This window comes from Dermacentor andersoni, chromosome 5, assembly GCF_023375885.2.
Source record: "Dermacentor andersoni chromosome 5, qqDerAnde1_hic_scaffold, whole genome shotgun sequence".
Taxonomy (NCBI): domain Eukaryota; kingdom Metazoa; phylum Arthropoda; class Arachnida; order Ixodida; family Ixodidae; genus Dermacentor; species Dermacentor andersoni.
The window spans coordinates 198,476,992-198,491,499 of NC_092818.1; the positions used below are offsets into that span (position 1 = coordinate 198,476,992).

The window sequence follows — 14,508 nt, forward strand, 5'->3', positions numbered from 1 at the left end:
CTCATATTTGCATACTTATAGCCCATCTAAACATTAGGGGCTGACGATCGAGACACACACAGCGCATCTTACCTTCCTCGCGTATCCGAGCATCGGCTCTGGATTTTCAGATGTCCGCTTCCCGTCGATAAAATGAATCGAGCAGACGCGCGAAGACTCCGTAGGGACGAATCCCTTACGATTTACAGCGCTAATCCAGCGATGCTTCAGTACCGCGTCGGCAGGAAACCGATACAACAGGTACATGTTGCAGCCGCAGTCCTCTTGTAGAACATTGTGCGTGCTGCACTGCACTTTTCTTGCTGCATTGCGCTTCTTCTGGTTGTTCGAACAACCGTACACAGTGCAGTGCTGCCCGAACGTTCGCATAGCCTCTGCGGATAATCTTAAAATCGCGAAAACGTCGTGCAGTCAATGCGGGAACTGCGCGCGTGACAGTCCAGCAAGAGAGGGCAACTATGAGACCCTAGCTACTCTCGCTACCGAGGGCCTGATATCCGTTTCTGACTCTCTGGTTTGAGGCTTCCGGTGCAAAGGTCTATAGATAGGTGGTTTGTGGCATGCATTGAAATTTGCGCAGTCGCCCTTCGCTGCTGGCGGTTTCAGCAGATTCTACCCTATTTAGGCACATAAGGATAGCACTATTTTTTTTTTAATGGATGCAAATTTAGGGGTGCGAGCATCATCTTCAGCCTATTTTATGTCCACTGCAGAACGAAGGCCTCTCCCTGCGATCTCCCATTACCCCTGTCCTGTGCCAACCAATCATTAGGCGGGGTAAATTTTTTGCTAGAAACAATTCCTTTTTTTTTTTCATCCCACATTTGCTGCAGGATAACAACAGGTCAACAAGCAGGTGGCTGCTGCTATGGAGTTTCATACAATAATTACTCGAGGGAACCTTGGCCCTAGTGTCTACGGAGCTGCAATGGGAGCGGTTATACCAGCATGGGAATGATGGGAAGCACATGGATCTGCCTAAACTTCGTCCTTCTGGCTTCGAAGGGCTTTCCGACTTTGTAAACTCATTTTCAGCAATGCACTGCATAATAAATAATTTAATAAACATTGTTAAAATTGTCCAATGGTAGGATTTGAACACGGGACCTCTACCACAGAGGCCTGATATTGAGACCATTAAGCCATGGACACATGCGTTGACAAGCGACGTGAAACGCCTTTATGAATTTATTGTGGGCATGCCAGTGCCTTGAGACGCTTGGCGTGTTTCAATTTGGCCTCCTCGACAAGCTGAATCATTGCATTTAGTAGCGTTGGTGCGTGCTCGCAGTGTGTTCTGTACTTCGAAGTACATAGATCGCTATGAAATTTACGACAATGAAGAAATATAAAGCGTAATAAACAAAGCCACAAAAACGCCTGAATCCACAAGCACGGAGATCAGACAAATCCATGCGCTTCCGATCATTCCCATGGTAGGTCAACGACTGCAGCACCAGAGTTCTCTCTAGTATATTGTAGGAAACTCTATGGCTGGCGCTGTAACAGTGCGGGACATAAAAACAAAAATGGCAGCTGGCAGAGCAAGCCAGACCTGCCAAACGCGATTTTTTTTCTTCTTGTGAGTACATTATGTGCATTGAAACAGTTTCTTCCGTATCTGTAATGAATAATATCATTAATATCGGCAAGTTTGCGGCAATAACGTAGCTATGTCCACTTTGAGGAGACAGAAACAGAGCTGGGCGTGCTCAGCTGCCAGTGACAAACACATGGTAGGCTTGCTGTGAAAACTGCGGCATTTGTCTTCACTACCACCCTAATATGGCATGTTTCCGCTAAGGGTGGGTGAATGTCTTACCTGTGTTACAAGCGTCGGCAAATGAATAGAGTACACTTCTAACATATCAATGTAAACCTGGATACTGTCATTGCTGCTCGCAATTTGTTGTGTGCCCACGAGTGCAGACGAGAGGACTTTGTTTTTGTTGTTGTTGTTGTTGACCCCAATATTATAAAACCTACAAATAATAAAGCCAAGGCAAGTTTGGTTGTAGATATTTTCTTTTTCTTGGGAGTGCAGAAAGTGTTGAGAGGAATGAAATGGGGCATCTGCTTAAGAATTTGTTTGGTGCGTGCAGGCTGCTTGGTAGGTCTTGAAGTGTCATTCGCGTAGCATTTGACAGATGGTAAACACGACCATCATCGGCTAGACTTGGCACACGACATATCACTGCGGCAAGTTTGGGGTGCAGTCATTACGCGGGAAAGAAAAAAAATCGAATTCTGAGGTCAAAATTCAGGGGTGCGATCATTACACGAGTGCGATCATTCTGCAAGTAAATATGGTACATTAGTAAAATGCACTGACTGCGGTTGACTGATAATATATTGCCCTCCAGTGCTACATTCTTGCACGAAATGCACAGAACCTTCCTGCAAACCTGCAAACTGTCATTCAAAAGGGGACTGGCTCTCAGCCACACTGTTTGTTTATTGGCACTACCTTGCAGCCCTCTGTGCCTCTTCCACCACTTGCATTCTGCCTTCTCACTCGGTGTTGGTGTTGGGCAGCTCAGCTGATACAGCCTTTTCTGCTAATTTTGTATCGGTATAAAAAAAGAAAGAGCTGTTGGTGTCCATTCTATTTCACTGCTTGTACACCTCACCTTTTTTTTTTTTTTTTCTCCATGTAAGTTCGAAACAATTTCCAGGTACAGTAAACAATTTCTCACCAAGCGACAGCGTATTAGCGTGATCACCATGCTACTTCACATGCTCTTATTTTTATAGCAGTAACAGCAATACGCAGCGTTTAAGCAGAAAGTTGCCTTGGCATGGTTGCGTGCGCGAAAGTGATGTGAACAAGTTGAAATTATTTTAAGGGCCAAAGTATTCTTTCTTTCAGAAAATAATGGCCACTACTTGTATTAAGCTAACAACGCAGCACAAAAAGCACATAGTAATAGCCTTCAGGAAAAGTGTTATGACGTCCTGCATCTAGCAACTGCCATTGCCACACATTATATATGTTCACTTTTCTTTTGTAACAGAGAATCTAGGTACTCAAGTGACATAATTCACTTGAGAGACAAAGCGACCTTTTTGAAGTGGTGTCACTACCACATAATAAAAGGACACCTCAGGCACAAGCTGATCACGTAACTAAGGCTAGTAGTGTAACTACCAAGCAACAGTCATGCAATTATAGGCCTGAGATCAAGTGTACCCTGCGATATGATATGAGTGCTAAAGATCTTTTTTTCTGCTGCTAACTAATCTTTGCACCACCTTTCATAGTATTGCAAAGTATGCGAAATCAACACGTTGAGACAAAAACGTCGCTGAAGTACTGCACTCGCGTCTCGCTACGACCAGTTCATTTATTTACATTGACAAAAAATTATTTTTTAGTGTGCTTAAAACGCGGAATGGCAAGAAAATTGAAATGATTTGTGGCCTGTGATCGTTGCAACTATCGTATATCACGCGCTCGACACGTGCAGTCATTAATCTTACTACAGCGCAGACTGCAGTGCCAGGCCAAATGCTTCTGCAGATGGTTGAAGAATGGATAGTACCAGCATTTATGACTGCACTGCAACCACAGAACACAGTCTGTACAGAATATGCACACTGTATGTGCACCTGTAGTAAACACGTGGCTAGCAGACGATGCACCACGCCCATCCACACTGTGCGCGGTTCAGCCAGTGTCCACTAGGCGGTGACTCTGCTCAATGTTGCGGCCAGGAGCAGGGCTGACAAAAATGATGGTACATATTTTTGATCCTCTTGTTGAAAATGTGGCTGCACTCTTCAGTTTAAGAATGCAATGAAAGTTCGGTTGAACAAAATTCTAGCAAAATTTTTAGTGCAACCTGCTGTGATTGCTTGGTGGCTGTGACAATCTGCTGCTGAGCAAAAGCTTGCAGCTTCAGCTCCCAGCCATGGCAGCCACATTCTGATAGTGGTGCAGTGCAAAAACTCTTGTACTGGGCTACCCAGGTGGCCCAAAGTAATCCACAGCTACAGCATCTCTCATGGCCCCTTAGTCACTGTGTGATGTCAAAGCCCATCAGTCAGTCCACTTGCGTGCCATGGACAGAAGACATCCTCTGTGTTCCCCAGTTTAGCGAACTACTTTGCATGGCTGTTTTTTAACTAGCAACACCTTCTCGTGTGATAGATGTGTACTTGCAGTCTTTGCCGGAACACATGCAGAAGCAGGCCTGGCACCTTGTCTTAGTTCCTTTGCTGGCACGTTTTATTGCGTGCTCATTGGGCACAGAGGAACACACAAGGTAGAACAGGTGTGGGCTCCTGTAATGTGACTGCTATAGCCACACCCAATGTTATGTCTGATCAATATTTGTGACTGACAAATGGTAATCAGTGTCTCGCATAAGTGCAATAAGTGTAACCTTAGTCACAAATTTGTACACATGGCAGTGTTGTGGGGGCATAAAAGTTTCCTGTAGGTTTTCACATTTTGAACCCTTGTCATCTGCTATAGATGTGGTGTAGATGTGGAGTAAAAGGGTTAACATGTAGAATAGCGTGTTCTCTATTTCATGCACTTTTAAAGTTTGCAACGTCTTGCGACTCGATAATGAGATTTTTGCAACTTGTCTCAGTTAATATTTCTTGTGTGTGAAAAAAAAAATGTGTGTTGGAAAAGTAGTCTAAAAAGTAATCTGACAAAGGTGGCATTTCTTTCTTGCAGCCTGAGAAGCAACAGCAATGCACAAACATTTCGTACCTGACAATCAAGAAGATGTTGGAGAAGGAGCAGGCTTATCTGGTGGTGAGTGCTGTACTTGCTCCTTGCAGAATCTCTGCAATACTGCGATAGCTGTGGCAGTATGCTTGTAGCTGGGGTTGCAGGCTTGTAGTGTTGCCACGATGGATGCTCTAATATGTATGCAAAACACTAAGACTCTTGTGCACTTAGATTTTGGGAGCACATTCAAAAATCCTGGGCAATGAACATTAATCCGGAGCCATCCACTGTGGCACCTCTCATAGCCTTCACCTTAGAGCACAGACTTGGACAAGGGTCTTGAAAATAAATGTTTCTCTCTCTCTCTCTCATAGCCCATTGGGCAGCTTTGAGATGTACAACCCTATTCATAAATCAGAATTTCGGCAGTGCTAAGACTGCAAACTTGATTGCAAAGATTCTTTTCGGTGAAAGAACAGTAACAATAAGGTGTTCTTCTATAGTGTTACCGCTAGTTATGACCCAGCTGCCTGCCAGCTTTGGGTGGGTTAGCTAATCAATCTCATCCCTGCCAGATGCTTATGCAGCGCTGACAAGCAAGCATGTGCAAAGCTGGTAGCTGGTTGGGCTGCAAGTAGTAACTGTAATGTGGTACCAATATGCTAAATTATTCTTTTTGTAGTGCATTGCTATGTATACCTTCGAGTGACCATGTTGAATGAAATTTCACATCAGAAAGGGCTTTCTGTCCTGCTTTTGTTATATACAAGGAATGTTAAAATGAGGATTGGTGAAAGCTTAGTACTGTTTGCTCAAAAAGAACTCTTAAGAAGACATTTTATGCAAGTATATGTCTAATGGTGAATTCCAATGGCAGATGCGGAGCACTTCAGGCAGTAGTTTTTCTGCTCCTTGCAGAGCAAGTCTATTTCATTGCGAGATTGAGAGCGCCTCCCGTATCTTTAATTGCCGGATTGGGAGCAGCTTCGCCACTAGATCCACTCCGGTCTAGTCTTTGTGGAGTAGAGGACGCACTACTCCACGAAAATTGATGGAGCCGACCAGAAGTTGCTTGATGTCAGCCCACCCACAGCCAACAAGGCCAACATACCACTACGGTGCGAGCACCCGTGAACTTGAATCACGGTCTCTCGGAAGAAATGAGTGGTGCTTTGCATCGTCAAATTACGCTTTTACTGCTTATGGGGAGCGATGATTGATCTAGCTCAAGTCCCGAATCGACCAGTGGCAACTCATGCGACGAAGAAGCTTTGGAAGCTAGTGCATTCAAGCAAGACATCATGTATTCGCCGCCAGCCAAGAGACCGAAAGTTGCGCATTTCGTCGACGATTTCATTCACCATTACTCGGACGAAGAGGTAACAACAAATCTTTTTCGGAAGTTCGCACTTTTATTGGCCTTTACATTTGTTGATGAAATGCAGTTCTGAAGGCACTTCAGGCTGTCTCGATGTGTTGCCACAGAGCTGATCGCAGGCTTCGCTGCGTCTCCCATCTTTCTGACAAACAATCACAGCGGACGAGAGAAGCAGACTTTCATGCAGTGTGGCTTCCATTCGAGTGCAGGAGGCTGGAAAGAAACACAAAACTTCTAAACACAACGCGTGCGCGAGTTTAAGCCAAAAATGATGAAAAAATGCGAGGAATGCTGGGCGCTTCCTGAAGCGGATGTGCGCGAGCGCCCCCTGCCACTTGCCCTGGCGGGAGTGCCTGTGTTTCAGTCGCAGATTTCATTCTGCGGCACTCGACTGTAGTGTAGTCCTTTGGCACAGGGTTCGTTGGCCACTCCGAATCTGCCATTGGAATTCACTATAAATAATGTGACACATATTGCACGTATTTAGACATTGTCATTCAAATTATCACCACTGTCTGGTACTTACAGAAAATATGAGCCAGATGGGCCAACGCCTTTTAAAAAAGGCCGCAGGAGGGCGAACTAACATGAAGAAAACAATCATAGGGAATCTTGCCACTTGTTGCAAGTGTACTGATTGTTGTGTAATAGGAGTTTCAGATGAATGCGACTCTTCCTGAGAAATTGTTGGCTGATCTCTGCTCAAATTTTGCATGAACTTAGTTTATTACCTTGTTTGCATGCATTTATTACCGGTTGAAGTTGAATCTGAAATGAATGTCGACGGTAGTGATACCTCCTAAAGATTCTCAATTATCTTCAGCTTCACTGCACCGTTTGTCATGGCTACATCAAAAGCATGGTGTTCACCATAGCTCAACAGATTGCAGCCCCATTTCATTGCAGTAGAATAAACATGTCTTAAGTGGGGTCGTCGCAGACAACACCCACTTTGAAATTCTTGTTGACAAAACGGTTATGCAAGGCCCCAAATGGAGTATTAAGCTAAACTTCATGCAAGATGGTACTGCTGTGCAAAATGTGAGCTGAGATAGGGCAGTCATCTAGCAATAAGATTGATACATGTACACCTGGTGCTCCTACTTATGCAGCACTTAGTAGGTGCTAACTCCTCCAGAAATCTGTGTAATTAAAACAAAAACACTAAGAAATGCTCACAGGGTAATTAACTGAAAGAATGCTGCGATATTCTTATCAATATCATGTTCAGTTATTTAACAAAATGTGAATCTTCTGCATCTGCTTGACCTGAACGACTGACGAGAACATTTGTGTTTTGGTTGTTTCGTATTTGGCATTGTCTTGTGCGTGTGTGTCTTGAAGCATGTTTTTACTGTGATTAAAAAGACATGTGACAATTGCCGAGTCAGCGCTGTGTGTGCTTGCTTTCTGCCCTTGTCTTGAGTGTTGAATAATGATGGAGGAAACATCGCCAACTTTTGTCAAGAAATTAAATAACTTGCCGTACTCTGCAGTCTTGCAGCTACCACATTTTTGGTGCACTTGCACTTCCCGTTCTGTCTCAGCAACTGCTGCAGGATTATGGCAAAACTTCATCAGAGAAAAGCCATACAGAGATGCAGAGTGCCCGAAAACGCATTTCTCACCTGGAGAACCAGCTGTTGGCCCTCAAGGGCTCCAACTCTGGCCAGGAGGCCACCGGTGCCAGTTCACGTCCGCGCCCGGGTATAGAAGCGCGTCGGAGCACGGAAGGCCCCGAGGGGCTACGCTCGAGTTCCTTCCATGTTGCACCTCACCCGACGACAGGGCGCCCCCGGTCGGGACCTCTGGCAAGCTCGGCCTCATTGGAGAACCTGTCGCATGCACTTGGACCCAGCCCATGGGTAAGTGTTCTTGCTAATTTCATCACAGTTGAGAGTTGTGGTTAGTCATTTGAAAGCCATGGTTAGCCCCGCTGCTTGCTCAGCTTTCTGCACGTATCTACATCTGTAACATTTGCGGCAGTCAGATGAGGACCACGACACTAAGGAGAGTATTCACAAAGGGAAAGAGGGAATCCTACGCTCATGCTTTGCGCAGCACTCAAACAGGGTTAAAAAATTTGTAGTACGCCTAGGCATTACCTTTAAAGGCACATTCACACCGAAAGCGGAGCGTCTAAGCGGCCAAGCGGATTTTCAATGCGGCGAGGCAGGGAGCGCGCGCGCCTGTTCCGACCGGACGGCTTGCCTGGCGGCCCGCGTCACCGGGAGGCGGAGCATCTAGCGTTTTCGTGGCACATGTGTCGCCATCTCTTGGCACCGATCTTCCGTCCTCAACGCGCACGCGCGAGCGTCGTCACCGCGCCACCGTTGTCTGGCCAGCCGCTCTCGCTTGCTAACCACTTGCGAAGAATGATCAGCTCGGACGAAGAAGATGAAATAGTTGGCATTCTACTTGCCACTTCTTTAGCAGCTTTTTAAGACGAGCAGCAGAAAGCTCGAAGGAAGACAACCCGCCAACGCTGCTGGTGGGTTCGCCCTGCCTTGCAAGAACGAGAGAGAATGGGTCATGCCAGTGCTTTGATTCTTGTATTCGGTGTCATTGTATATGCCGTGTCTCTTGTCATATAGCATCGGGCAACATTTGATTGTGTCAATCAAAAGTGCAGCGTGAAATCCAGCTGTCTTGGTGGATGCCATTTTCAGTCGGCTTGTCTCCTCGAGCCCTGGTTGGCTGCGGGAAAGCGGTAAGCTCCGGCATGGCGGAAAAAATCGGTCTGAGAGTGATCGGGCTGCCCACCTCGCTTTCCGCCTACGTACTTTGCCCGCTCGGCGAGGAGGTTTTCGCTGCTTTCCACTTTCCGCCTGCCCGCTTTGCCCGCTCCGCCTTCGGTGTGAATGCGCCTTAAGAGTGGAATGTGATAGCATTCAAAGAACCCCAGATGCTTTTCATGCTTCCCGGCAACTGCAGCTTATGTAACCGTAACGTTTACCAGGAAATGCTGGCGGCGAAGGCGGTACACGAAGGAAAGCTTTCTGGTAGAAACGCGGCCTCTTGCGTGGGTCGATCACATGTTATTGTTTCGCACTTTTAATATTTCAGCCTGAGAATAGCTAACATAAAAGATATGCACTGTTGGTGTTTTTTCTTTTCTTTTTTTTATTAAATCTGTTTGTAGGCTGCCGTTCTCAAAATTCTGAGGAATAACTTTGTAAAGTATGAAAGACAAGATATGAGCAACTTTAGTGGTAGAAGAGTGGTTGGGTATGCGTGATACGAAATTTGGTTCGAAATTCTTTTTGCCGTAGCGACATCCGACGTTAGACGTGGGACGCTGGATTCTGACGCCAGATTTTCTGCGACACGGGACCCTTAACGCTGTCGCATTAACACAGTCAGCGACCGATATTTAGGACATGCCCAATAATTGGGACGGCCAAGTGGAATCACCACGTACCCCATAGAGTCAATGTAAAAGAATGTCTGGAATTTCAGACACAAAACCTTTTGCCGTTCGATTTTCTGGAATTCTTGCCATCACTGCAGGTCCGAAACAGCATTAATAGAAGCCATCACTGCTTCCATTTGAATTATCTCGCAGTGTCGAAGCGGCGCTCTCGCATGCTGGTCCACTGGCAGCCATAGCCCGCACCGTGGCAATGCTACATCTAGTTGTTTCGACGTTCACTTCCAAGCTTTGTGCTATTCAGTGCAGTATTTTTCCTTGAAAGAATTTGCCGCTGTCAGCAATAGTGATGACACTGCCTTTGTAATCATCACTGATGACTTCGAAGTGCATGATGCATGATTGCATGATGCCGATTTCTTAAAGTAGGGCTTCGCCGCGATACAGCGGTATTACGCACTGAAGCATACGCAATGTATTGCGGTGAAGCATATCAAAAGTGGAAAGGGGCAACTTTCATGGGCCACAGTATGTACTCCTTAATTATGCACGTGTGCACCTGCCATCTCCTGTCACAGTACGGGCATTGATACACCTAATAAGTGCATTGGCAAGCCTTCAGAGCTATTTCGGATATGCCTGTGGTGATTTCAGCTTTGGGGACAATAAAAGGCATGCATTCATATTTTTTTGGACTGCCCAATCTTTTTCAGACATTTTCGTGGTCTCTAGGGAGTCCAGAAAAATCATGACTGTAGGAACTGTTAAACAGAGATGTCCAAAAATATCTATGGCACACATATTCCTAGACAACCTCTATGGTATAAGCAAGCAGCAGAGTTGTGGTAAACTTGGCCGCTCTTTTATTTCTCTGTAAACATTAATTCAGTCGGGACTTTCACACGGGACCTGTGTCATGTTCAGTTGCGAAGTGCGGTGATGGTTCTCCATTTTCAGCAGAATTTCAGAGCTAGTGCCATTTGACTGTTGAAACACCTGAAAAAGTTCAGTCGATTTGGCATAAGTTTGTTGTACCCAACAGTGTACTGTGGCTGTGTACCACTCAGTGCACCACTCAGCCTTGTGCATTTTGTGTGCCTTGCAGAGTGTACCGACACACTTACGACAGCGTTCAAGCCCTGAGACACTGCTGTGCACCCTTGAGGGCACCCTAGGTCCAGTTGAGGAGCCCCCTGTGGGGCCTAGTCTTGACTTGGGGCTTGTTCCTTCTTCTTGCACAGACAATCCCCCAGTGACGCCTGTTAGGGTGAGTGTGCTTCTGCCTCCTCATCATTGTAGAGATGTTGTAGCGGTCAAATAAAATAGCATGTCTACCAGACCTTGTCATGTCCTGTTGTGCATGGCCCTTTAACTCTGAATATAGCAAAAAAACTTGAAAATATCTTTTATTGTGCAAAACAGCAATGCTGCAGAAAACAAAGTTTGCACTTCCATAATGTCATGTCGAATGCTCGAAGTGCGCACTTTAAATTGTTCACATTGAAAGACTGAGAAAGGTTAGCAGACAAAGATGACATTCTCCAATGTCTTTCTGTGCAGCAGACGTGGGGAGAAAAAAAATTGGTAAACTTGATGGAGCTCTGCTGTCAGCTTACCATGACATTGTTACCTTTCAAGCAATCTATCTGCAGTATGATACAATGCACATTTATTTTACTACGCAATTTACTGGCCTAGAAGAGCACCTTGCTTTATGTTCAAAATCATACTCTGAATATGAAATGGAATATTCTTCTTTCCCTCTTATTTCACGCTTTAAAAGCATAAGCTCAGCCACCAGGCGATGCAACACTGCGGGATGGACTAGTTAAATTGGGAAGTCACTGCAGTGCACTGACGGCACAGGCAGTAGGACGATGTGTAGAACACTAAACTGTAACATAACTACAATGAAAGAGGTGAACAGTCTTGCGCAGTGCTACATGAGAAATCTCATGTGTGCCGCCAACTGCAAGAATAGCCACTCCTGTCTTTTGATTCAAGCTTGTCGTTGCAGAGGGTACTGAATGCGAAGTACCCATGAAAACTTACTTTTCCATGCAATGAATCACTAGGGCAAGCAGCTTTTGTAGCTGTGTGTATCTCCTTGGTGCATGACGCTCATAGCGTGGGCGATGTTGTATATTATGCGCATATGGTGGGTATACAGTGAAACCTCGTTAAACCGTAATTGGCCGGAGCTCGGAAAAAGTATGTACTAAACGGTAGTACTGCTTAACCAAAATAGCATGAGACCGCCAACTTACCTGTCAAAAACGGAACTCAGAGTGTGATGAAAGGGGAAAAAAACATGCAGTATTTAATTTACTTTGTGCGACAAAAGTGTTATTTTCGTTTGATGTTGCGGCAGCCTAGCAGCGACGACAGCTGCCTCAAACTTACTGAAGCTGCGAGCCAGCTTTTCAACCAGACCCCTCTTCTCGGGAAAAACTCGCATTGCAGATTCCTCGTTAGTGTTGCATATTCTCCGTGCGCGAGTGCGGTAGCGTGGCAGAAGTCGGGGTCACCTTTTCATTACGGGGTGCTGTTCTCATCACGACGATTGCATTCGTGAGGCTGATGTAACGTGCAGCTTCTGCCACTGTCGGGCCTGAATCAGCCATGCTGTCGCTTTCCGTATCATCCTTATCACTCTCGCTAGGTGACACTTCGGCAAAAGAGGCAACAGTGGCGAAAAGTCGAACCTCGCAGCCGACATCTCTTTGCGGTCGCAGCAGCGCTGCCGAGCAACTTCTTCACATTCCAAATGCCACACACTGTAGTCAACAGTAGACCCATGTCACGTGCCAGCGCTGACTTCCTTGTGTCACGTTCGACAGCACAAACAATGTCTAATTTTTCTTCTATGCTGAGCACCCGGTGTCTTTTTTATCCGAGCTTCGGCATGACATGAGTCCTCGCTTACACGACTCTACAATGCTCTCTGGGACAGTGCCGAAATGATGTTGATGTTGATGTGGCTTCACGCGCAAACGCACAGAGCGCTTGGAGGCCGTTGTTCTGCCGGGTCGCCCGATGGGAATGAAGCACTGCCATGTTTGTGCGACGAAAAGTGGAAACACTACGTGTTAACCGATACGTATGCAATAAGCTGGTACGGTTTATGCGGATACAAAACACATTATGTTCAATGGTTGCTGAGTCAGGGATTTGACTTTAATACTTTTAGAATGAAACTACTGTTTAAGCGGGTACGGTTTAACGAGGTTTTACTCAACATTACTAGACTAGCTTCAGTAGTAAAACTCCCCGCCCGCGCGCTTACAGCCGCTGTCGCCACTTCTGTGACAGCCGCCAGAGGGCAACGCTGTTCCATCGGGCTCCACTGCAGACGCCTCGTCACAGCCTTGAGCTCGTGCGGACGGGCAGTTTACGCGTGTTTCATGCTCTCTGGCGTTCTCCCTAGTCCGAATTAGTGATACCACGAGAAAGCGGTATCCACCTACAGCAATAAGATTTATCGCGCCAGTTCGTTAATACTGAAAGAAGGGTAAACTGCACGAAAGGAAGAAACGCATACAGCGAAGCGCAGAAGCTGCATTTCTAAATGTCGTGTATTTCTTCCTGTCGTCTTAACGTTTCGCGCAGTTTAGGCTCACGAGCCTGAATATCTGGCCAAAGTGCGTGATTGTAGAATGATCTTCATCCCCACCGAAGCTTCTCACCACGCCAAAGAAGCGCTACAAAAAGAAACATGAGGTCGGTCTTTGTACACACAAGCCACACACAAAAAAAAGAGAAAGAAAGAAGTCTGATTTTTCGTTTCATGAAGATGCTTAATCAGCGAAGCTGAAACGTGCGGCCCCTGTGTTTATCACTGGGTTAATCCCGAGGGTTCATTAAAGTATTTCTCAGTTATGAGGTTACACACACAATCGGCTGCGACGGAGAGAACGACGTCTGACGGTATGCCCGCAGTCCGCAGTTGTCGCTTGCATTCGATGTCTCGAGTTTGCTCGGCGGCGTGGTTAGCAGCCTTTGCCTGCGATTTGCCCCTTGTGATTCTTCGAAATTAAATTTCTTCAAAATTAAATCTTTCCGTTACGTAAGACCATGAGTGGCTCATACTCCCTTAAGCAATGGCTCATACCCCCGTAAACGCGGCCTCCCCATTACGACGACAGAAGTGAAGTGAAATGCTACACTGGAAAGATGAACGGCCACGCAGGCAGCTGTGGAAGACGACGACGAATGCGGGAGCAGTGGCACGAGCGCGTGCCGTTAATTTCGGAGAGAGTTCCCGGTCGGCACGAGGAATCGCTCTGTTTCACGTCGAGCGAAGCGTCGCATTGCTGGGAGCACAGAAAAAGTGGTGCGCCGAACTGTTGACATCGTTCCGATAGCGGCCTATGCAGCCAGGTACGCAGCACGTCGGCATCGTCTGCTGATATTCTTAAGAAACTCGGCGAAGGCTACAGTTCCACGGATGACATGCTTGCTGAAATTCGCTGTCAACAACGAAGCACAGAATACACCATCGTTGCACCGCGTGCTTTGTCCGGCCCGCCCGCGTAGCCGGCTAGTGAGGAAGTGAAGCCGGGCGCAACTGCAGCGCCACGAAGGCGCGGGCGGGTGGCGGTTCCGCGCAAGGGCGCCGAGTTTTAAAACTGAAGCTAGTCAAGTAACGTTGGTTTTACTGTACTGGAATTGATCATATCGACATAGTGGCACAGGGCAATGGATGAGTACACGTTTTGCTCACAGCATGCACTCATCAGATGGAGGGTTGAAATGCTAGAGCTATGGTTAGCAAAACGAGAACAAGATGAAAGTAGGAGCCAACGTTTTGTAAAATGGACTTGTTTTTTTTTTTTCAAGGCGATATATGCTCTCCTCGGCACAGTGTATATATAGGTACCATTCTTCTAAAAGGGGGGAGAGGGTAAGGCAGGTGGGCGAGGCAATGACTGAGGGTGTGTTAGTGGCAAGGGTATGGAATTGAAAAGAAAGGTGTGCCACTGAACGTTCTGTGGAGGAATGTGAGGTAGTGCTGTGGGTGTCAGCCGTTTGACATGTTACTGTAGGTTCCTTTCTTTGTGGAAGGGGCATGGACAA

At 46.4% G+C, this 14,508-nt stretch overlaps 1 protein-coding gene across 8 annotated transcripts in view; it reads left to right on the top strand.

Moving 5' to 3' along the window:
* Positions 1 to 14,508, top strand: part of LOC126531831 (rho guanine nucleotide exchange factor 11-like) — a 251,734-nt gene that overhangs the window by 41,046 nt on the left and 196,180 nt on the right. For all 8 annotated transcript variants that reach the window (XM_050179572.3, XM_050179576.3, XM_050179571.3 and 5 more), the window contains 3 exons: positions 4,688 to 4,768; positions 7,610 to 7,927; positions 10,538 to 10,699. In XM_050179572.3, coding sequence (XP_050035529.2) covers positions 4,688 to 4,768; positions 7,610 to 7,927; positions 10,538 to 10,699 — 561 coding nt within the window. The remainder of the gene's footprint in view (positions 1 to 4,687; positions 4,769 to 7,609; positions 7,928 to 10,537; positions 10,700 to 14,508) is intronic.